Source organism: Oncorhynchus gorbuscha, linkage group LG22 (assembly GCF_021184085.1).
Source record: "Oncorhynchus gorbuscha isolate QuinsamMale2020 ecotype Even-year linkage group LG22, OgorEven_v1.0, whole genome shotgun sequence".
In the NCBI taxonomy this organism is placed as follows: Eukaryota; Metazoa; Chordata; class Actinopteri; order Salmoniformes; family Salmonidae; genus Oncorhynchus; species Oncorhynchus gorbuscha.
This window is the reverse complement of record NC_060194.1, coordinates 47,072,557-47,094,501: the sequence shown is the minus strand read 5'-3', so window position 1 is coordinate 47,094,501 and position 21,945 is coordinate 47,072,557. Positions and strand designations below refer to the sequence as shown.

The following is a 21,945-nucleotide window of genomic DNA, read 5'->3' as shown; positions in this document are numbered from 1 at the left end:
TCTCTCTCTCTCTCTCTCTCTCTCTCTCTCTCTCTCTCTCTCTCTCTGTCTCTCTCTCTGTCTATCTCTCTCTCCCTCTCCCTCTCTCTCTCTCTGTCTTGCTCTCTGTCCTCTCTTTATCTCTCTTGATCCCTCTTAACATTTGCAGAATTCATCACTCAGTTCCCTCTATGAGTTGCTCCCAGATACAGGAAGCTGTTAGTTTCCCCCTGATACAGGAAGCTGTTAGTTTCTCCCAGTAACAGGAAGCTGTTAGTTGCTCCCAGTAACAGGAAGCTGTTAGTTTCTCCCAGATACAGGAAGCTGTTAGTTTCTCCCAGATACAGGAAGCTGTTAGTTTCTCCCAGATACAGGAAGCTGTTAGTTTCTCCCAGTAACAGGAAGCTGTTAGTTTCTCCCAGATACAGGAAGCTGTTAGTTTCTCCCAGATACAGGAAGCTGTTAGTTTCTCCCAGATACAGGAAGCTGTTAGTTTCCCCCAGATACAGGAAGCTGTTAGTTTCTCCCAGTAACAGGAAGCTGTTAGTTTCTCCCAGTAACAGGAAGCTGTTAGTTTCTCCCAGATACAGGAAGCTGTTAGTTTCTCCCAGATACAGGAAGCTGTTAGTTTCTCCCAGATACAGGAAGCTGTTAGTTTCTCCCAGTAACAGGAAGCTGCTAGTTTCTCCCAGATACAGGAAGCTGTTAGTTTCTCCCAGATACAGGAAGCTGCTAGTTTCTCCCAGATACAGGAAGCTGTTAGTTTCTCCCAGTAACTGGGAGCTATGATGAGGGAGCTGTTAGTTTTTCCCAGTAACAGGGAGCTGTTAGTTTTTCCCAGTAACAAGGAGCTATGATGAGGAAGCTGTTAGTTCCTCCCAGTAACTGGGAGCTATGATGAGGAAGCTGTTAGTTCCTCCCAGATACAGGAAGCTGTTAGTTTCTCCCAGATACACGAAGCTGTTAGTTTCTCCCAGATACAGGAAGCTGTTAGTTTCTCCCAGATACAGGAAGCTGTTAGTTTCTCCCAGATACAGGAAGCTGTGAGGAGGAAACTGGAGGCTATGAATAAGAAGCGTCTGATCCCAGGAGGATAGGAGAAAGTGTGTGTGTGTGTGTGTGTGTGTGTGTGTGTGTGTGTGTGTGTGTGTGTGTGTGTGTGTGTGTGTGTGTGTGTGTGTGTGTGTGTGTGTGTGTGTGTGTGTGTGTGTGTGTGTGTGTGTGTGTGTGTGTGTGTGCGAGCGAGCGCAAGGTGTTTATAGTAAAGACACGCATGGTGTTTTGTACGGGGTGGCAGTATCCTACTATCCAAGGTGTGTTTATAGTAAAGACACGCATAGTGTTTTGTACGGGGTGGCAGCATCCTACATAAAGTGTTAATGATGAATGCATTGGTCAGATGTATGTTTAACTATTCCTGGGTGTTGTTCATTGTGTTTGTGTGACGTTCACATACAGCTGAAGTCGGAAGTTTACATACACCTTAGCCAAATACATTTGGTAAAGCCCCGCCTTATCTCAGCTCACAGGTCACCATAGCACCACCCACCCGTAGCACGCACTCCAGCAGGTATATTTCACTGGTCACCCCCAAAGCCAATTCCTCCTTTGGCCGCCTTTCCTTCCAGTTCTCTGCTGCCAATGACTGGAACTAATTGCAAAAATCACTGAAGCTGGAGACTTATATCTCCCTCTCTAACTTTAAGCATCAGCTGTCAGAGCAGCTCACAGATCACTGTACCTGTTCATAGCCCATCTGTAAATAACCCATCCAACTACCTCATCCCCATACTGTATTTATTTATGTATTTTTGCTCCTGTGCACCCCCGTATCTCTACTTGCACATTCATTTTCTGCACCTCTATCACTCCAGTGTTTAATTGCTCAATTTGAATTACTTCGCCACTACGGCCTATTTATTGCCTTACCTCCCTAATCTTCCTCATGTGCACATATATTTTTTCTAATGTGTTATTGACTGTATGTTTGTTTATTCCATGAGTAACTCTGTGTTGTTGTTTGTGTCGCACTGCTTTACTTTATCTTGGCCAGGTCACAGTTGTAATTGAGAACTTGTTCTCCATTGGCCTACCTGGTTAAATAAAGGTTAAATAAAAATAAACGTTTTTCACAATTCCTGACATTTAATCCGAGTAAAGATTCCCTATCTTTGGTCAGTTAGGATCACCACTTTATTTTAACAATGTGAAATGTCAGAATAATAGTAGAGAAATATTTATTTTAAAGCACCCCCACAACATGATGCTGCCACCCCCATGCTTCACGATTGGGATGGTGTTCTTCGGCTTGCAAGCCTCCCCCTTTTTCCTCCAAACATAACGATGATCATTATGGCCAAACAGCTATATTTTTGTTTCATCAGACCAGAGGACATTTCTCCAAAAAGTATGATCTTTGTCCCCATGTGCAGTTGCAAACCGTAGTCTGGCTTTTTTATGGTGGGTTTTGGAGCCGTGGCTTCTTCCTTCTTGAGTGGCCTTTCAGGTTATGTCGATACAGGACTCGTTTTACTGTGGATATAGATACTTTTGTACCTGTTTCTTCCAGCATCTTCACAAGGTCCTTTTCTGTTGTTCTGGGATTGATTTGCACTTTTCACACCAAAGTACGTTCATCTCTAGGAGACAGAACAAGTCTCCTTCCTGAGCGGTATGACGGCTGCATGGTCCCATGGTGTTTATAATTGCGTACTATTGTTTGTACACAATGAACGTGGTACCTTCAGGCATTTGGAAATTTCTCCCAAGGATGAACCAGCCTTATGTTCTATAATTTATTTTCTGAGGTCTTGGCTGATTTCTTTTGATTTTCCTATGATGTCAAGCAAAAAGGCACTGAGTTTGAAGGTAGGCCTTGAAATACATCCACAGGTACACCTTCAATTGACCGAAATTATGTCAATTAGCCTATCAGAAGTTTCTAAAGCCATGACTTCTGACCCCCTGGAATTGTGATACAGTGAATTATAAGTGAAATAATCTGTAAACAATTGTTGGAAAAAGGACTTGTGTCATGCACAACGTAGATGTCCTAACCGACTTGCCAAAACTGTAGTTTGTTTTCAAGAAATTTGTGGAGTGGCTCCAACCTAAGTATGTAAACTTCTGACTTCAACTGTATGTGTATAAGCCTGTGTGTGTGTTCGTGTTGCGTTTTCTCTCGCGCGCGCGTATGTGTGAGGTGATGGGATGGGAATGTGCATTATGAATGAGTCATCAGTCCTAAGCCAGAGATGCTCTGAGAACCCCCCCCTCGCCTCCTTATTCAGGAAGGGAGACATAGTGCAATACACACTGGCTCCTGAACAACGTCAGGTATATGGCCCACCCAACACCTGTCTTTGTTATCAATAGTAAGAGAAATGACCCACCCAACACCTGTCTTTGTTATCAATAGTAAGAGAAATGGCCCACCCAACACCTGTCTTTGTTATCAATAGTAAGAGGAATGGCCCACCCAACACCTATCCTCATTATCAATAGTAAGAGAAATGTCCCACCCAACACCTATCCTCATTATCAATAGTAAGAGAAATGGCCCACCCAACACCTATCCTTGTTATCAATAGTAAGAGAAATGGCCCACCCAACACCTATCTTCATTTTCAATAGTAAGAGAAATGGCCCACCCAACACTGTCTTTGTTATCAATAGTAAGAGAAATGGCCCACCCAACACTGTCTTTGTTATCAATAGTAAGAGAAATGGCCCACCCAACACTGTCTTTGTTATCAATAGTAAGATAAATGGCCCACCCAACACCTATCTTCATTATCAATAGTAAGAGGAATGGCCCACCCAACACCTATCCTCATTATCAATAGTAAGAGAAATGTCCCACCCAACACCTATCCTCATTATCAATAGTAAGAGAAATGGCCCACCCAACACCTATCCTTGTTATCAATAGTAAGAGAAATGGCCCACCCAACACCTATCTTCATTTTCAATAGTAAGAGAAATGGCCCACCCAACACTGTCTTTGTTATCAATAGTAAGAGAAATGGCCCACCCAACACTGTCTTTGTTATCAATAGTAAGAGAAATGGCCCACCCAACACCTGTCTTTGTTATCAATAGTAAGAGAAATGGCCCACCCAACACCTGTCTTTGTTATCAATAGTAAGAGAAATGGCCCACCCAACACCTATCCTCATTATCAATAGTAAGATAAATGGCCCACCCAACACCTATCCTCATTATCAATAGTAAGAGAAAATGGCCCACCCAACACCTATCCTCATTATCAATAGTAAGAGAAATGGCCCACCCAACCCCTATCCTCATTATCAATAGTAAGAGAAATGGCCCACCCAACACTGTCTTTGTTATCAATAGTAAGAGAAATGGCCCACCCAACACCTATCCTCATTATCAATAGTAAGAGAAATGGCGCACCCAACACATATCCTCATTATCAATAGTAAGAGAAATGGCCCACCCAACACCTATCCTCATTATCAATAGTAAGAGAAAATGGCCCACCCAACACCTATCCTCATTATCAATAGGCCCACCCAACAATAGTAAGAGAAATGGCATATCCTCATTATCAATAGTAAGAGAAATGGCCCACCCAACCCCTATCCTCATTATCAATAGTAAGAGAAATGGCCCACCCAACACTGTCTTTGTTATCAATAGTAAGAGAAATGGCCCACCCAACACCTATCCTCATTATCAATAGTAAGAGAAATGGCGCACCCAACACCTATCCTCATTATCAATAGTAAGAGAAATGGCCCACCCAACACCTGTCTTTGTTATCAATAGTAAGATAAATGGCCCAACCAACACCTGTCTTTGTTATCAATAGTAAGAGAAATGGCCCACCCAACACCTGTCTTTGTTATCAATAGTAAGACAAATGGCCCACCCAACACCTGTCTTTGTTATCAATAGTAAGAGAAATGGCCCACCCAACACCTGTCCTCATTATCAATAGTAAGAGAAATGGCCCACCCAACACCTGTCTTTGTTATCAATAGTAAGAGAAATGGCCCACGCAACACCTGTCTTTGTTATCTATAGTAAGAGAAATGGCCCACCCAACACCTGTCTTTGTTATCAATAGTAAGAGAAATGGCCCACCCAACACCTGTCTTTGTTATCAATAGTAAGAGAAATGGCCCACCCAACACCTGTCTTTGTTATCAATAGTAAGAGAAATGGCCCACCCAACACCTGTCTTTGTTATCAATAGTAAGAGAAATGGCCCACCCAACACCTATCTTCATTTTCAATAGTAAGAGAAATGGCCCACCCAACACTGTCTTTGTTATCAATAGTAAGAGAAATGGCCCACCCAACACCTGTCTTTGTTATCAATAGTAAGAGAAATGGCCCACCCAACACCTATCCTCATTATCAATAGTAAGAGAAATGGCCCACCCAACACCTGTCTTTGTTATCAATAGTAAGAGAAATGGCCCACCCAACACCTATCCTCGTTATCAATAGTAAGAGAAATGGCCCACCCAACACCTATCCTCATTATCAATAGTAAGAGAAATGGCCCACCCAACACGTCTTTGTTATCAATAGTAAGAGAAATGGCCCACCCAACACTGTCTTTGTTATCAATAGTAAGAGAAATGGCCCACCCAACACCTGTCTTTGTTATCAATAGTAAGAGTAATGGCCCACCCAACACCCTTCAAAGTAAATAAGGCTTTTATGACTGCTGAATACCAACTATCCATCACTTAGATCATGTATTTTCAAGTAGAGATACCATGCGAAGCAACATCTCTATATCCTTCTCCATCGCACGTCTTCTGTCTCTTCTCTGTCTCTCCATGTCTGCCCCACACAGACCTGACAAGTAGGCGAGCAATTGATTATGGTCATTGTAGTTAATGACCTTTTTCTGAGCTAAACTATGTAGAATATTGGCCTGTTGGAAACTACAACTCCCTACTACATCGCACAGTTTGGGATTGATCTTTCTCTATAAAAACTGAGCTCACAGAAAAAACATGAACGAAATGGAATTCATATAATTGATCCGATGGTCAATTTGTTGTTTAAAAAAAACAAAAAATAACCGAAATGTCAAGAAGTTAATGGCTCAGCACTAAGAGGAACAGCACCAAGGAAGGACCTTCTGAAGGTGGTCTACCCGTCTAACCTCCAGCTCTTTGAGAGGAACAGCACCAAGGAAGGACCTTCTGAAGGTGGTCTACCCGTCTAACCTCCAGCTCTTTGAGAGGAACAGCACCAAGTACCTTCTGAAGGTGGTCTACCTGTCTAACCTCCAGCTCTTTGAGAGGAACAGCACCAAGGAAGGACCTTCTGAAGGTGGTCTACCGTCTAACCTCCAGCTCTTTGAGAGGAAGAGCACCAAGGAAGGACCTTCTGAAGGTGGTCTACCGTCTAACCTCCAGCTCTTTGAGAGGAACAGCACCAAGGAAGGACCTTCTGAAGGTGGTCTACCTGTCTAACCTTTTTCTTTCTCCTTCCTCTCTTCTGTTTTCCTCCCTCTTTCTCTCTACCTCCAGCTCTTTGAGAGAAACAGTACCAAGGACCTTCTGAAGATTGTCTATCCGTTGTTCCGGGCTGGTGGTCCCAGCTCCTTTAGCCAGCTGATGAGTATTGTGTCTGCCCTGTTCTGTGGGTACCCAGACGGAGAGGGATCCAGGGTCCTCTCCTTCAACTGGTACGAAGACAACAACTACAAGGTGTTCCTGGGGGTGAATGGATCCAAGAACCACGACTATGTCTACGACATGACAACCAGTAAGTAGAGTCGTGACTAGGGCTCAGATCCGGGTCAAATCCTTTAAAATATTTGAGATGTGCTCAGAGTTTACACTTTAGGAACTATTCCATTGCTTCCCTTGTCACAGGCTAACTAGACATGTCCCCCCCTTCTTCTCTCAGCTCCGTTCTGTAACGACCTGATGCAGACTCTGGAGTCTAACCCGGTCACTAAGATCGTCTGGAGTTCAGTCAAGCCTCTCTTCATGGGGAAGATCCTCTACGCTCCAGACTCCCCAGCCATCAGACTGATACTAAAGAGTGTAAGACAACACACACCCTCCTCCTCCTCTGTGACTCTTGTTAACCCGAACATATGTGCACAAACACGCAAACACCCTGCTGAGGAATTGTGTTTGTTACAGGGGGTTCCAATACTCAATTGTGTTTGTTACAGGGGGTTCCAATACTCAATTGTGTTTGTTACAGGGGGTTCCAATACTCAATTGTGTTTGTTACAGGGGGTTCCAATACTCAATTGTGTTTGTTACAGGGGGTTCCAACGCTCAATTGTGTTTGTTACAGGGGGTTCCAATACTCAATTGTGTATGTTACAGGGGGTTCCAATACTCAATTGTGTTTGTTACAGGGGGTTCCAATACTCAATTGTGTTTGTTACAGGGGGTTCCAATACTCAATTGTGTTTGTTACAGGGGTTCCAATACTCAATTGTGTTTGTTACAGGGGTTCCAATACTCAATTGTGTTTGTTACAGGGGTTCCAATACTCAATTGTGTTTGTTACAGGGGTTCCAACTCAATTGTGTATGTTAGAATGCTCATTTGTGTTTGTTACACAGGGTTCTGTCGTGTCTTTACTATCATTAACTGAAGACTGATAGTTTTTTTATCAAAGAATCTCTGTAATTAGTTATTACGCGATTAGACTGATTAATCATGTAACCGTAATGAACTAGGAAGTCGGGGCACCAAGGAAGGAAAAATATTCAGATTACAAAGTTATCATTTCCTAAAATAACTTTTCAGATATTTTATCTGATCAATTAGTCTTCGAATTAATGAATTATTTACTTCACGTTAGTCTCATTCCAGACGTCGTAAATTGTTGGTTATCTGCACGAACCCAGTCTTCACTATGAGTCATCCATACATCAATTGTCTTAAATCATTTATTTATTACTAACTAAGTAATTCACAGAAACGCATAAACAAACAAACAAGGTAAATGTGGTTACAAGAAATGATAGGAGAATGTGCCCTAGTGGACTGAACTGGCATGGCGGCTTGTTAGACAAAAGGGGAAGTGGGGGTCGACTAAGAAGTCACTACAGAGTGATGATTATAACAATTGAAATGCTAATCCTTTGCACATGAACGCTCACTCATTCGGGAACAATTGCAATCAAGATCTATATTTACGCTCAGTGTGTCGTATTGATCGCTGGTGAAAAGTTAGTTTCTTTTGTAGAATTTTCCGTCTTTCTCCCTCTCTCTCTGTCATGGTTATAGTGGAGAGTTCAGAGTGACATTCATTCATTTTGTTATAGAATGGATGTTTTGCCGGTTGTCGTTCTTCGCGTTCAATGATACTGAATTCCTAGCTGCAGACTAGTAATTAATATCAAAGACTTGTTCTTATTCTGTCAGTATCGATAGTCTAAGAGTTTAACCACATGGTATGGTTAAAAGATTCAGCAATGGTCTACAACCTTTTAGCCATCTTGTAATTGAGGTAAGCTCGGTCTGCTGATCGAAAACCCGAGTGTGTGGTTTTATTCGGAGGCTGTCCCAGGAGGGATGACCCTAACTGGGCTCAGGGGCTGTCCTCTGATTTAGTTCAAGTCAAAAGGGAATTATATTTTTCTTCATTAAACAGTCCAAAATCCACTCACCCATTCATCTTATACAACAATTAGATGTAAACCTCATATCTGAGCCTATTATATAAACAGCGTTATGGTAATGTGGCCACATCGTCTCCCATGAGCTTCCCCAAGTTGTGACAGACGGACCAGTTCGTAGCTGGATTCTTCACCGATCTTCTATACTTTCTCCGGAACATGACATTTGTTCGTACCTTAAGTTCTGTGAGGCGGACGGATGTCCTTCGTTCTCCATGAAAATCTACTCTCTCTGTACTGTGTGTCCAATGAAATAGATCCTCAGGAGTTTACCACGTCTCTCTGACCACAGCAACCTAGTTGAAGGAGGAAAGAGGGAGGCAGGGAGAGGGGGATGAGGCTTGCTGTACCCAACGAGGCCAACGTCATGACAGTTCCAGCTGAAGGACAAAAGAGAACAGAGCTCATTCATATAACATTTGTTCTGTATTTATATTTATAGCAGTTGACAGAAAACAGATGTTAAGTCTTATTCTACTGAGCTGCTTGGAGACATTTACTATGCATGCTGGAGATCTGAGAAGGACAGGACTTCATAGTATTGATGGCCTTTATGTCAGTATGTGTGTCTGTTTGTGTGTGTGTCTGTGTGTTCATGTCTGTTAACTGCTAACATGTTCTCTCCAGGCCAACACTACGTTTGAGGAGCTGGAGCGTCTGATGACCATGGGAAAGGCCTGGGAGGAGGTGGGACCTCAAATCTGGAGTTCTTCAACGCTGGCATACAGATAAACATGATCAGGGTAACACGCACGCACGCACGCACGCACGCACGCACGCACGCACGCACGCACGCACGCACGCACGCACGCACGCACGCACGCACGCACACACACACACACACACACACACACACACACACACACACACACACACACACACACACACACACACACACACACACACACACACACACACACACACACACACACACACACACACACACACACACACACACACACACACACACACACACACACACACACAGACGCACGCACACACACAGACGCACGCACACAGACAGACGCACGCACACAGACAGACAGACAGACAGACAGACAGACAGACAGACAGACAGACAGACAGACAGACAGACAGACAGACAGACAGACAGACAGACAGACAGACAGACAGACAGACAGACAGACAGACAGACAGACAGACAGACAGACAGACAGACAGACAGACAGACAGACAGACAGACAGACAGACAGACAGACAGACAGACAGACAGACAGGGTATTGGTCTTCATTCTTTCTCATCTTAATTCTACCAGGTTAGTCTCATTGTGGTCTTATCTTAGTGTCAAGAGAGACGTGGCCAAAACAGCAGCACACACTTGTAAATGTTTAGTACGGTTTTCCAGTAAATGAATTATATATTTCTCCTGCCCCTGCAGGACACCATCAGAAACCCCACGGTAGCAGACCTAATAGACAGGAGTATGGAGGACACTGAGTTCTCCTCTAAAGACATCCTCAACTTCCTGTACAACGGGTTGGAGGAGGACAGAGAAGAGACCATGCCCAGCTTCGACTGGAGGAACGTCTTCAACCTCACAGACCAGGCCGTCCGCATGTTCAACCAGTACGGAGAGGTAAGGGTTAATGAATAATGACATGATAACTAAATAGTGTTATGCCAGGGGAAAAAACAAATACATCTGTCCAAACTGTCATGACGGAGATCCTCAGACCAAGACATCTAGACGTTAACCAACTCTGCCTCCGTAAGAGTAGTCACTCACAGTCTGACTCTGCCTCCGTAAGAGTAGTCACTCACAGTCTGACTCTGCCTCCGTAAAGGTAGTCACTCACAGTCTGACTCTGCCTCCGTAAGGGTAGTCACTCACAGTCTGACTCTGCCTCCGTAGTCACTCACAGTCTGACTCTGCCTCTGTAAGAGTAGTCACTCACAGTCTGACTCTGCCTCCGTAGTCACTCACAGTCTGACTCTGCCTCCGTAAGGGTAGTCACTCACAGTCTGACTCTGGCTCCGTAAGGGTAGTCACTCACAGTCTGACTCTGCCTCCGTAGGGTAGTCACTCACAGTCTGACTCTGCCTCCGTAAGAGTAGTCACTCACAGTCTGACTCTGCCTCCGTAGTCACTCACAGTCTGACTCTGCCTCCTCCGTCACTCAGTCTGACTCTGCCTCCGTAGTCACTCACAGTCTGACTCTGCCTCCGTAGTCACTCACAGTCTGACTCTGCCTCCGTAGTCACTCACAGTCTGACTCTGCCTAGTCACTCACAGTCTGACTCTGCCTCCGTAAGGGTAGTCACTCTGACTCTGCCTCTGTAGTCTGTCTGACTCTGCCTCCGTAAGAGTAGTCACTCACAGTCTGACTCTGCCTCCGTAGTCACTCACAGTCTGACTCTGCCTCCGTAGTCACTCACAGTCTGACTCTGCCTCCGTAGTCACTCACAGTCTGACTCTGCCTCCGTAGTCACTCACAGTCTGACTCTGCCTCCGTAACTCACAGTCTGACTCTGCCTCCGTAGTCACTCACAGTCTGACTCTGCCTCCGTAAGGGTAGTCACTCACAGTCTGACTCTGCCTCTGTCACTCACAGTCTGACTCTGCCTCCGTAGTCACTCACAGTCTGACTCTGCCTCCGTCTGACTCTGCCTCCGTAGAGTAGTCACTCACAGTCTGACTCTGCCTCCATAAGGGTAGTCACTCACAGTCTGACTCTGCCTCCGTAAGGGTAGTCACTCACAGTCTGACTCTGCCTCCGTAGCCTCCGTCACTCACAGTCTGACTCTGCCTCCGTAGTCACTCACAGTCTGACTCTGCCTCCGTAACTCACAGGACTCTGCCTCCGTAGTCACTCACAGTCTGACTCTGCCTCCTCACAGTCTGACTCTGCCTCACTCACTCAGTCTGACTCTGCCTCCATGCACTCACAGTCTGACTCTGCCTCCGTAAGGGTAGTCACTCACAGTCTGACTCTGCCTCCGTAAGGGTAGTCACTCACAGTCTGACTCTGCCTCCGTACTCACAGTCTGACTCTGCCTCCGTAAGAGTAGTCACTCACAGTCTGACTCTGCCTCCGTAGTCACTCACAGTCTGACTCTGACTCCGTAGTCACTCACAGTCTGACTCTGCCTCCGTAGTCACTCACAGTCTGACTCTGCCTCCGTAAGAGTAGTCACTCACAGTCTGACTCTGCCTCCGTAAGAGTAGTCACTCACAGTCTGCCTCTGCCTCCGTAAGGGTAGTCACTCACAGTCTGACTCTGCCTCCGTAAGGGTAGTCACTCACAGTCTGACTCTGCCTCCGTAAGGGTAGTCACTCACAGTCTGACTCTGCCTCCGTAAGGGTAGTCACTCACAGTCTGACTCTGCCTCCGTAAGGGTAGTCACTCACAGTCTGACTCTGCCTCCGTAATCACTCACAGTCTGACTCTGCCTCCGTAAGGGTAGTCACTCACAGTCTGACTCTGCCTCCGTAGTCACTCACAGTCTGACTCTGCCTCCGTAAGGGTAGTCACTCACAGTCTGACTCTGCCTCCGTAGTCACTCACAGTCTGACTCTGCCTCCGTAAGGGTAGTCACTCACAGTCTGACTCTGCCTCCGTAGTCACTCACAGTCTGACTCTGCCTCCGTAAGGGTAGTCACTCACAGTCTGACTCTGCCTCTGTAGTCACTCACAGTCTGACTCTGCCTCCGTAGTCACTCATAACCCAACAGAACAAAACAACATTTACTTTTAATTTCTTTCTTCATTTTTTAAACCAGACAGGCAGAGTGAGAGGGAGGGGGACAGGCAGGGAGAGAGGCAGGGTGAGAGGCAGGGGGAGAGGCAGGGAGACAGGCAGAGTGAGAGGGAGGGGGACAGGCAGGGAGAGAGGCAGGGTGAGAGGCAGGGGGAAAGGCAGGGAGACAGGCAGGGTGAGAGGGAGGGGGACAGGCAGGGTGAGAGGGAGGGGGACAGGCAGGGGGACAGGCAGGGTGAGAGGCAGGGGGACAGGCAGGGGGAGAGACAGGGGGAACAGAGGCGGACAGGCAGGGGGACAGGCAGGGGAACAGAGGGGGACAGGCAGGGGGACAGGCAGGGGGAGGGCAGGGGGACAGGCAGGGGGAGAGGCAGGGGGACAGGCAGGGGGACAGGCAGGGTGACAGGCACGGGGGACAGGCAGGGGGAGAGACAGTGGGAGAGGCAGGGGGACAGGCAGTGGGAGAGGCAGGGGGACAGGCAGGGGGACAGGCAGTGGGAGAGGCAGGGGGACAGGCAGGGGGACAGGCTCTACCAGCTTGTCTTTGTGTGGTCTATGTGAAAGTGTTGAATAGGTGGGATTGAACCAACCCTTCCTATGGCCTCGATGTTGTTTTTGTGTCCGGGACTCACATGGAAATGGAACCCCTGGACTCACCACATGAAAGAGGGAAAATCACTCTATCCAGACCTCATTCTTTCATTCCCTCGCTGTGTCCTTCCAATATATACAGGGAATTCTAATAGATTTTCCAGGTTAGGGGGTAAGAGTTGGGTGGTGTTGATGGAAGTGTGTGTGTGTGAGAGAGAGGGGGAGAGAGAGAGAGATAGAGAGATGTGAATGTCTCTCAGCATTGTCAGTGAAGTGTTCTAGTAAATGTCATGATAGGAAGTGTTTGCTGAACACTGTGACTCATTCACACACTTGGCTGTGTTGCTAATCCATTCCAAATTGGTCAAAAGCTATGTTCACGGTCAAACACATGCTCTAACCGACACACAACCTGCTACACTGTAAATCACAACACACACACACGCTCACACACGCTCACACACGCTCACACACGCTCACACACGCTCACACACACACACACACACACACACACACACACACACACACACACACACACACACACACACACACACACACACACACACACACACACACACACACACACACACACACACACACACACACACACACACACACACACTCACACACACGCTCACACACACACACACACGCTCACACACACACACACACACGCTCACACACACACACACACACACACACACACACACACGCTCACACTCATTCTCACACTGACCTCACAAATCTCTCTCTCCTCCTATCTCCCCCTCTCACCCCCCCACATTCTTCCACCCCTCCCTCTCTCCTTCCCCACCTTCCTCCCTCCATACCCACCTCCCTCCCTCTCCTTCCCTCCCTCCCTCTCCCCTCCTCCCTCCCTCCTCTTCTTCCCCTCCCTCCCTCCCTCCCTCCCTCCCTCCCTCCCTCCCTCCCTCCCTCCCTCCCTCCCTCCCTCCCTCCCTCCCTCCCTCCCTCCCTCCCTCCCTCCCTCCCTCCCTCCCTTCCTCTCTCCTTCCCCACCTTCCTCTCCCCTCATCTAGTGTATCAGTTTGGATAAGTTCAGGCCCCATACAGACGAGGATCAGCTGACCCACCAGGCTCTCTTTCTATTGGAGGAGAATAAGTTCTGGGCAGGGCTAGTCTTCCTGGATGTCTACCCCTGGACCACTACCGTGCCGCGTCACGTCAGGTACAAGATACGCATGGACATCGACCAAGTGGAGAGAACCAACAAGATCAAAGACAGGTATTTTTATTTTTATATAAACCCACTCGGCTGTCATAGACACTGAAATACATCGGTATGGACATCAATAAATAAACAATTACACATCATTTATATGAGAAGATTCAAATATTCTGGACCATTTATTATCAGGTGGAAGTTCATTTTCTTCCGGTCAGAATGTGTTGAAACGTACTCCTCAGACCGCAGTGTCCTGCTTGCGGTTCCTCATTAGCTAGCGTTTGAGGCGACGCGATCGGCGGTGGGCGATCATTCCCATCATCACCTTTACAGTCATGGGGAGGTCCTGTGTAGCTCAGTTGGTAGAGCATGGCGCTTGTAACGCCAGGGTAGTGGGTTCGATCCCCGGGACCACCCATACGTAGAATGTATGCACACATGACTGTAAGTCGCTTTGGATAAAAGCGTCTGCTAAATGGCATATATTAAAATATACACACTTTCACAGAATGCAATTGTGGTAACTAACTTATTTATACTGTACCCGTTTCAGCGATGGAAACAGAAATACATCGTTGTTCAAGCAGGACGTATTGTGATCTCTAAGGTTCAATGTACCTAAACCAATTCCAGAATACTGTACAGTTTAAACCAATTCCAGAATACTATACAGTTTAAACCAATTCCAGAATACTGTACAGTTTAAACCAATTCCATAATACTGTACAGTTTAAACCAATTCCAGAATACTATACAGTTTAAACCAATTCCAGAATACTATACAGTTTAAACCAATTCCAGAATACTATACAGTTTAAACCAATTCCAGAATAGTGTACAGTTTAAACCAATTCCAGAATACTATACAGTTTAAACCAATTCCAGAATACTATACTGTTTAAACCAATTCCAGAATACTATACAGTTTAAACCAATTCCAGAATACTATACAGTTTAAACCAATTCCAGAATACTATACAGTTTAAACCAATTCCAGAATACTATACAGTTTAAACGAATTCCAGAATACTATACAGTTTAAACCAATTCCAGAATAGTGTACAGTTTAAACGAATTCCAGAATACTATACAGTTTAAACCAATTCCAGAATACTCTACAGTTTAAACCAATTCCAGAATACTGTACAGTTTAAACCAATTCCAGAATATTTTAAAGTTTAAACCAATTCCACAATACTATACAGTTTAAACCAATTTCAGAATACTATACAGTTTAAACCATTTCCAGAACAATGTACGATAGATAGATAGATAGATAGATAGATAGATAGATAGATAGATAGATAGGCAGGCAGGCAGGCAGGCAGGCAGGCAGGCAGACAGATAGGTATTCAGGCAGGCACGCAGATAGGTATTCAGGCAGGCAGGCAGATAGGTATTCAGGCAGATAGATAGATATTCAGGCACGCAGATAGGTATTCAGGCAGATAGATAGATATTCAGACATGCAGATAGGTTTGCAGGCAGATAGATAGATATTCAGGCACGCAGATAGGTATTCAGGCAGGCAGGCAGGCAGATAGATAGATATTCAGGCAGGCAGATAGGTGTTCAGGCAGATAGGTATTCAGGCAGGCAGGCAGGCAGATAGATAGATATTCAGGCAGGCAGATAGGTATTCAGGCAGATAGGTATTTAGGCAGGCAGGTAGGAAGATAGATAGATATTCAGGCAGGCAGATAGGTATTCAGGCAGATAGGTATTCAGGCAGGCAGGCAGGCAGGCAGATAGATAGATATTCAGGCAGGCAGATAGGTATTCAGGCAGATAGATAGATATTCAGGCAGGCAGATAGGTATTCAGGCAGGCAGATAGGTATTCAGGCAGATAGGTATTCAGGCAGATAGATAGATATTCAGGCAGGCAGATAGGTATTCAGGCAGATAGATAGATATTCAGGCAGGCAGATAGGTATTCAGGCAGATAGATAGATATTCAGGCAGGCAGATAGGTTTCAGGCAGATAGGTATTCAGGCAGATAGATAGATATTCAGGCAGGCAGATAGGTATTCAGGCAGATAGATAGATATTCAGGCAGGCAGATAGGTTTTCAGGCAGATAGATAGATATTCAGGCAGGCAGATAGGTATTCAGGCAGATAGATAGATATTCAGGCAGGCAGATAGGTATTCAGGCAGATAGATAGATATTCAGGCACGCAGATAGGTATTCAGGCAGATAGATAGATATTCAGACATGCAGATAGGTATTCAGGCAGATAGATAGATATTCAGGCACGCAGATAGGTATTCAGGCAGGCAGGCAGGCAGGCAGATAGATAGATATTCAGGCAGGCAGATAGGTATTCAGGCAGATAGGTATTCAGGCAGATAGATAGATATTCAGGCAGGCAGATAGGTATTCAGGCAGATAGATAGATATTCAGGCAGGCAGATAGGTATTCAGGCAGATAGATATTCAGGCAGGCAGATAGGTATTCAGGCAGATAGATAGATATTCAGGCAGGCAGATAGGTATTCAGGCAGATAGATAGATATTCAGGCAGGCAGATAGGTATTCAGGCAGATAGATAGGTATTCAGGCAGATAGATAGGTATTCAGGCAGATAGATAGATATTCAGGCACGCAGATAGGTATTCAGGCAGATAGATAGATATTCAGGCATGCAGATAGGTATTCAGGCAGGCAGGCAGGCAGGCAGGCAGGCAGGCAGATAGATAGATATTCAGGCAGGCAGATAGGTATTCAGGCAGATAGATAGATATTCAGGCAGGCAGATAGGTATTCAGGCAGATAGATATTCAGGCAGATAGGTATTCAGGCAGATAGATAGATATTCAGGCAGGCAGATAGGTATTCAGGCAGATAGATAGGCAGGCAGGCAGGCAGGCAGGCAGGCAGGCAGGCAGGCAGGCAGGCAGGCAGGCAGGCAGGCAGATAGATAGATATTCAGGCAGGCAGATAGGTATTCAGGCAGATAGATAGATATTCAGGCAGGCAGATAGGTATTCAGGCAGATAGGTATTCAGGCAGATAGGTATTCAGGCAGATAGATAGATATTCAGGCAGGCAGATAGGTATTCAGGCAGATAGATAGATATTCAGGCAGGCAGATAGGTATTCAGGCAGATAGATAGATATTCAGGCAGGCAGATAGGTATTCAGGCAGGCAGATAGGTATTCAGGCAGATAGATAGATATTCAGGCAGGCAGATAGGTATTCAGGCAGATAGATAGATATTCAGGCAGGCAGATAGGTATTTAGGCAGATAGATAGATATTCAGGCAGGCAGATAGGTATTCAGGCAGATAGATAGATATTCAGGCAGGCAGATAGGTATTCAGGCAGATAGATAGATATTCAGGCACGCAGATAGGTATTCAGGCAGATAGATAGATATTCAGGCAGATAGATAGATATTCAGACACGCAGATAGGTATTCAGGCAGATAGATAGATATTCAGGCACGCAGATAGGTATTCAGGCAGGCAGGCAGATAGATAGATATTCAGGCAGGCAGATAGGTATTCAGGCAGATAGATAGATATTCAGGCACGCAGATAGGTATTCAGGCAGATAGATAGATATTCAGACACGCAGATAGGTATTCAGGCAGATAGATAGATATTCAGGCATGCAGATAGGTATTCAGGCAGGCAGGCAGGCAGGCAGATAGATAGATATTCAGGCAGGCAGATAGGTATTCAGGCAGATAGGTATTCAGGCAGGCAGGCAGGCAGATAGATAGATATTCAGGCAGGCAGATAGGTATTCAGGCAGATAGGTATTCAGGCAGGCAGGCAGGCAGGCAGGCAGATAGATAGATATTCAGGCAGGCAGATAGGTATTCAGGCAGATAGGTATTCAGGCAGATCGATAGATATTCAGGCAGATAGATAGATATTCAGGCAGGCAGATATTCAGGCAGATAGGTTATCAGGCAGATAGGTTATCAGGCAGATAGGTATTAAGGCAGATAGATAGATATTCAGGCAGGCAGATAGGTATTCAGGCAGATAGATAGATATTCAGGCAGGCAGATAGGTATTCAGGCAGATAGATAGATATTCAGGCAGGCAGATAGGTATTCAGGCAGATAGGTATTCAGGCAGATAGATAGATATTCAGGCAGGCAGATAGGTATTCAGGCAGATAGATAGATATTCAGGCAGGCAGATAGGTATTCAGGCAGATAGGTATTCAGGCAGATAGATAGATATTCAGGCAGGCAGATAGGTATTCAGGCAGATAGGCAGACTGGTAGATAATCCTCTACAATTGAATAATCAGATTGAGTAGCTAGCAGGAGGATTGACCGCAGGCGTAAATAAACTGTGACGGTTAACTAATGAGGAGTGAATCTGTGTGTAGACAGGTAGGTAGAGCTTCCATATATCATCCCTCTCTCTCTCTCTCTCTCTCTCTCTCTCTCTCTCTCTCTCTCTCTCTCTCTCTCTCTCTCTCTCTCTCTCTCTCTCTCTCTCTCTCTCTCTGTCTCTCTCTCTGTCTCTCTCTCTGTCTCTCTCTCTCTCTGTCTCTCTCTCTCTCTCTCTCTCTCTCTCTCTCTCTCTCTCTCTCTCTCTCTCTCTCTCTCTCTCTCTCTGTCTCTCTCTGTCTCTCTTTCTTTGAGCATCTCATTTAGGATGCCATCAGGTCCGCAGGCCTTTTTAAATTTGAGAGCCTGAAGTTTCTTATAGAGCTCCTGGTCAGTAATAGTTTAGTTTCTTATAGAGCTCCTGGTCAGTAATAGTTCAGTTTCTTATAGAGCTCCTGGTCAGTAATAGTTTAGTGTCTTATAGAGCTCCTGGTTAGTAATAGTTTAGTGTCTTATAGAGCTCCTGGTCAGTAATAGTTTAGTTTCTTATAGAGCTCCTGGTCAGTAATAGTTTAGTGTCTTATAGAGCTCCTGGTCAGTAATAGTTTAGTTTCTTATAGAGCTCCTGGTCAGTAATAGTTTAGTTTCTTATAGAGCTCCTGGTCAGTAATAGTTTAGTTTCTTATAGAGCTCCTGGTCAGTAATAGTTTAGTTTCTTATAGAGCTCCTGGTCAGTAATAGTTTAGTTTCTTATAGAGCTCCTGGTCAGTAATAGTTTAGTTTCTTATAGAGCTCCTGGTCAGTAATAGTAGTTTCTTATAGAGCTCCTGGTCAGTAATAGTTTAGTTTCTTATAGAGCTCCTGGTCAGTAATAGTTTAGTTTCTTATAGAGCTCCTGGTCAGTAATAGTTTAGTTTCTTATAGAGCTCCTGGTCAGTAATAGTTTAGTTTCTTATAGAGCTCCTGGTCAGTAATAGTTTAGTTTCTTATAGAGCTCCTGGTCAGTAATAGTTTAGTTTCTTATAGAGCTCCTGGTCAGTAATAGTTTAGTTTCTTATAGAGCTCCTGGTCAGTAATAGTTTAGTTTCTTATAGAGCTCCTGGTCAGTAATAGTTTAGTTTCTTATAGAGCTCCTGGTCAGTAATAGTTTAGTGTCTTATAGAGCTCCTGGTCAGTAATAGTTTAGTGTCTTATAGAGCTCCTGGTCAGTAATAGTTTAGTGTCTTATAGAGCTCCTGGTCAGTAATAGTTTAGTGTCTTATAGAGCTCCTGGTCAGTAATAGTTTAGTGTCTTATAGAGCTCCTGGTCAGTAATAGTTTAGTTTCTTATAGAGCTCCTGGTCAGTAATAGTTTAGTGTCTTATAGAGCTCCTGGTCAGTAATAGTTTAGTTTCTTATAGAGCTCCTGGTCAGTAATAGTTTAGTTTCTTATAGAGCTCCTGGTCAGTAATAGTTTAGTTTCTTATAGAGCTCCTGGTCAGTAATAGTTTAGTTTCTTATAGAGCTCCTGGTCAGTAATAGTTTAGTTTCTTATAGAGCTCCTGGTCAGTAATAGTTTAGTTTCTTATAGAGCTCCTGGTCAGTAATAGTTTAGTTTCTTATAGAGCTCCTGGTCAGTAATAGTTTAGTTTCTTATAGAGCTCCTGGTCAGTAATAGTTTAGTTTCTTATAGAGCTCCTGGTCAGTAATAGTTTAGTTTCTTATAGAGCTCCTGGTCAGTAATAGTTTAGTTTCTTATAGAGCTCCTGGTCAGTAATAGTTTAGTTTCTTATAGAGCTCCTGGTCAGTAATAGTTTAGTTTCTTATAGAGCTCCTGGTCAGTAATAGTTTAGTTTCTTATAGAGCTCCTGGTCAGTAATAGTTTAGTGTCTTATAGAGCTCCTGGTCAGTAATAGTTTAGTTTCTTATAGAGCTCCTGGTCAGTAATAGTTTAGTGTCTTATAGAGCTCCTGGTCAGTAATAGTTTAGTGTCTTATAGAGCTCCTGGTCAGTAATAGTTTAGTTTCTTATAGAGCTCCTGGTCAGTAATAGTTTAGTTTCTTATAGAGCTCCTGGTCAGTAATAGTTTAGTTTCTTATAGAGCTCCTGGTCAGTAATAGTTTAGTTTCTTATAGAGCTCCTGGTCAGTAATAGTTTAGTTTCTTATAGAGCTCCTGGTCAGTAATAGTTTAGTTTCTTATAGAGCTCCTGGTCAGTAATAGTTTAGTTTCTTATAGAGCTCCTGGTCAGTAATAGTTTAGTTTCTTATAGAGCTCCTGGTCAGTAATAGTTTAGTGTCTTATAGAGCTCCTGGTCAGTAATAGTTTAGTTTCTTATAGAGCTCCTGGTCAGTAATAGTTTAGTTTCTTATAGAGCTCCTGGTCAGTAATAGTTTAGTTTCTTATAGAGCTCCTGGTCAGTAATAGTTTAGTTTCTTATAGAGCTCCTGGTCAGTAATAGTTTAGTTTCTTATAGAGCTCCTGGTCAGTAATAGTTTAATGTCTTATAGAGCTCCTGGTCAGTAATAGTTTAGTTTCTTATAGAGCTCCTGGTCAGTAATAGTTTAGTGTCTTATAGAGCTCCTGGTCAGTAATAGTTTAGTGTCTTATAGAGCTCCTGGTCAGTAATAGTTTAGTGTCTTATAGAGCTCCTGGTCAGTAATAGTTTAGTTTCTTATAGAGCTCCTGGTCAGTAATAGTTTAGTTTCTTATAGAGCTCCTGGTCAGTAATAGTTTAGTTTCTTATAGAGCTCCTGGTCAGTAATAGTTTAGTTTCTTATAGAGCTCCTGGTCAGTAATAGTTTAGTTTCTTATAGAGCTCCTGGTCAGTAATAGTTTAGTGTCTTATGGAGCTCCTGGTCAGTAATAGTTTAGTTTCTTATAGAGCTCCTGGTCAGTAATAGTTTAGTTTCTTATAGAGCTCCTGGTCAGTAATAGTTTAGTTTCTTATAGAGCTCCTGGTCAGTAATAGTTTAGTTTCTTATAGAGCTCCTGGTCAGTAATAGTTTAGTTTCTTATAGAGCTCCTGGTCAGTAATAGTTTAGTGTCTTATAGAGCTCCTGGTCAGTAATAGTTTAGTGTCTTATAGAGCTCCTGGTCAGTAATAGTTTAGTGTCTTATAGAGCTCCTGGTCAGTAATAGTTTAGTTTCTTATAGAGCTCCTGGTCAGTAATAGTTTAGTTTCTTATAGAGCTCCTGGTCAGTAATAGTTTAGTTTCTTATAGAGCTCCTGGTCAGTAATAGTTTAGTTTCTTATAGAGCTCCTGGTCAGTAATAGTTTAGTTTCTTATAGAGCTCCTGGTCAGTAATAGTTTAGTGTCTTATAGAGCTCCTGGTCAGTAATAGTTTAGTTTCTTATAGAGCTCCTGGTCAGTAATAGTTTAGTTTCTTATAGAGCTCCTGGTCAGTAATAGTTTAGTTTCTTATAGAGCTCCTGGTCAGTAATAGTTTAGTGTCTTATAGAGCTCCTGGTCAGTAATAGTTTAGTTTCTTATAGAGCTCCTGGTCAGTAATAGTTTAGTGTCTTATAGAGCTCCTGGTCAGTAATAGTT

General features: G+C 44.3%; 1 protein-coding gene across 1 annotated transcript in view; it reads left to right on the top strand.

Moving 5' to 3' along the window:
* The window catches only part of LOC124009874 (retinal-specific phospholipid-transporting ATPase ABCA4-like), a 118,278-nt gene that overhangs the window by 24,693 nt on the left and 71,640 nt on the right, over positions 1-21,945 (top strand). The window contains 6 exon segments of the mRNA XM_046322093.1: positions 6,501-6,738; positions 6,883-7,022; positions 9,248-9,320; positions 9,323-9,363; positions 10,021-10,218; positions 13,973-14,178. Coding sequence (XP_046178049.1) covers positions 6,501-6,738; positions 6,883-7,022; positions 9,248-9,320; positions 9,323-9,363; positions 10,021-10,218; positions 13,973-14,178 — 896 coding nt within the window.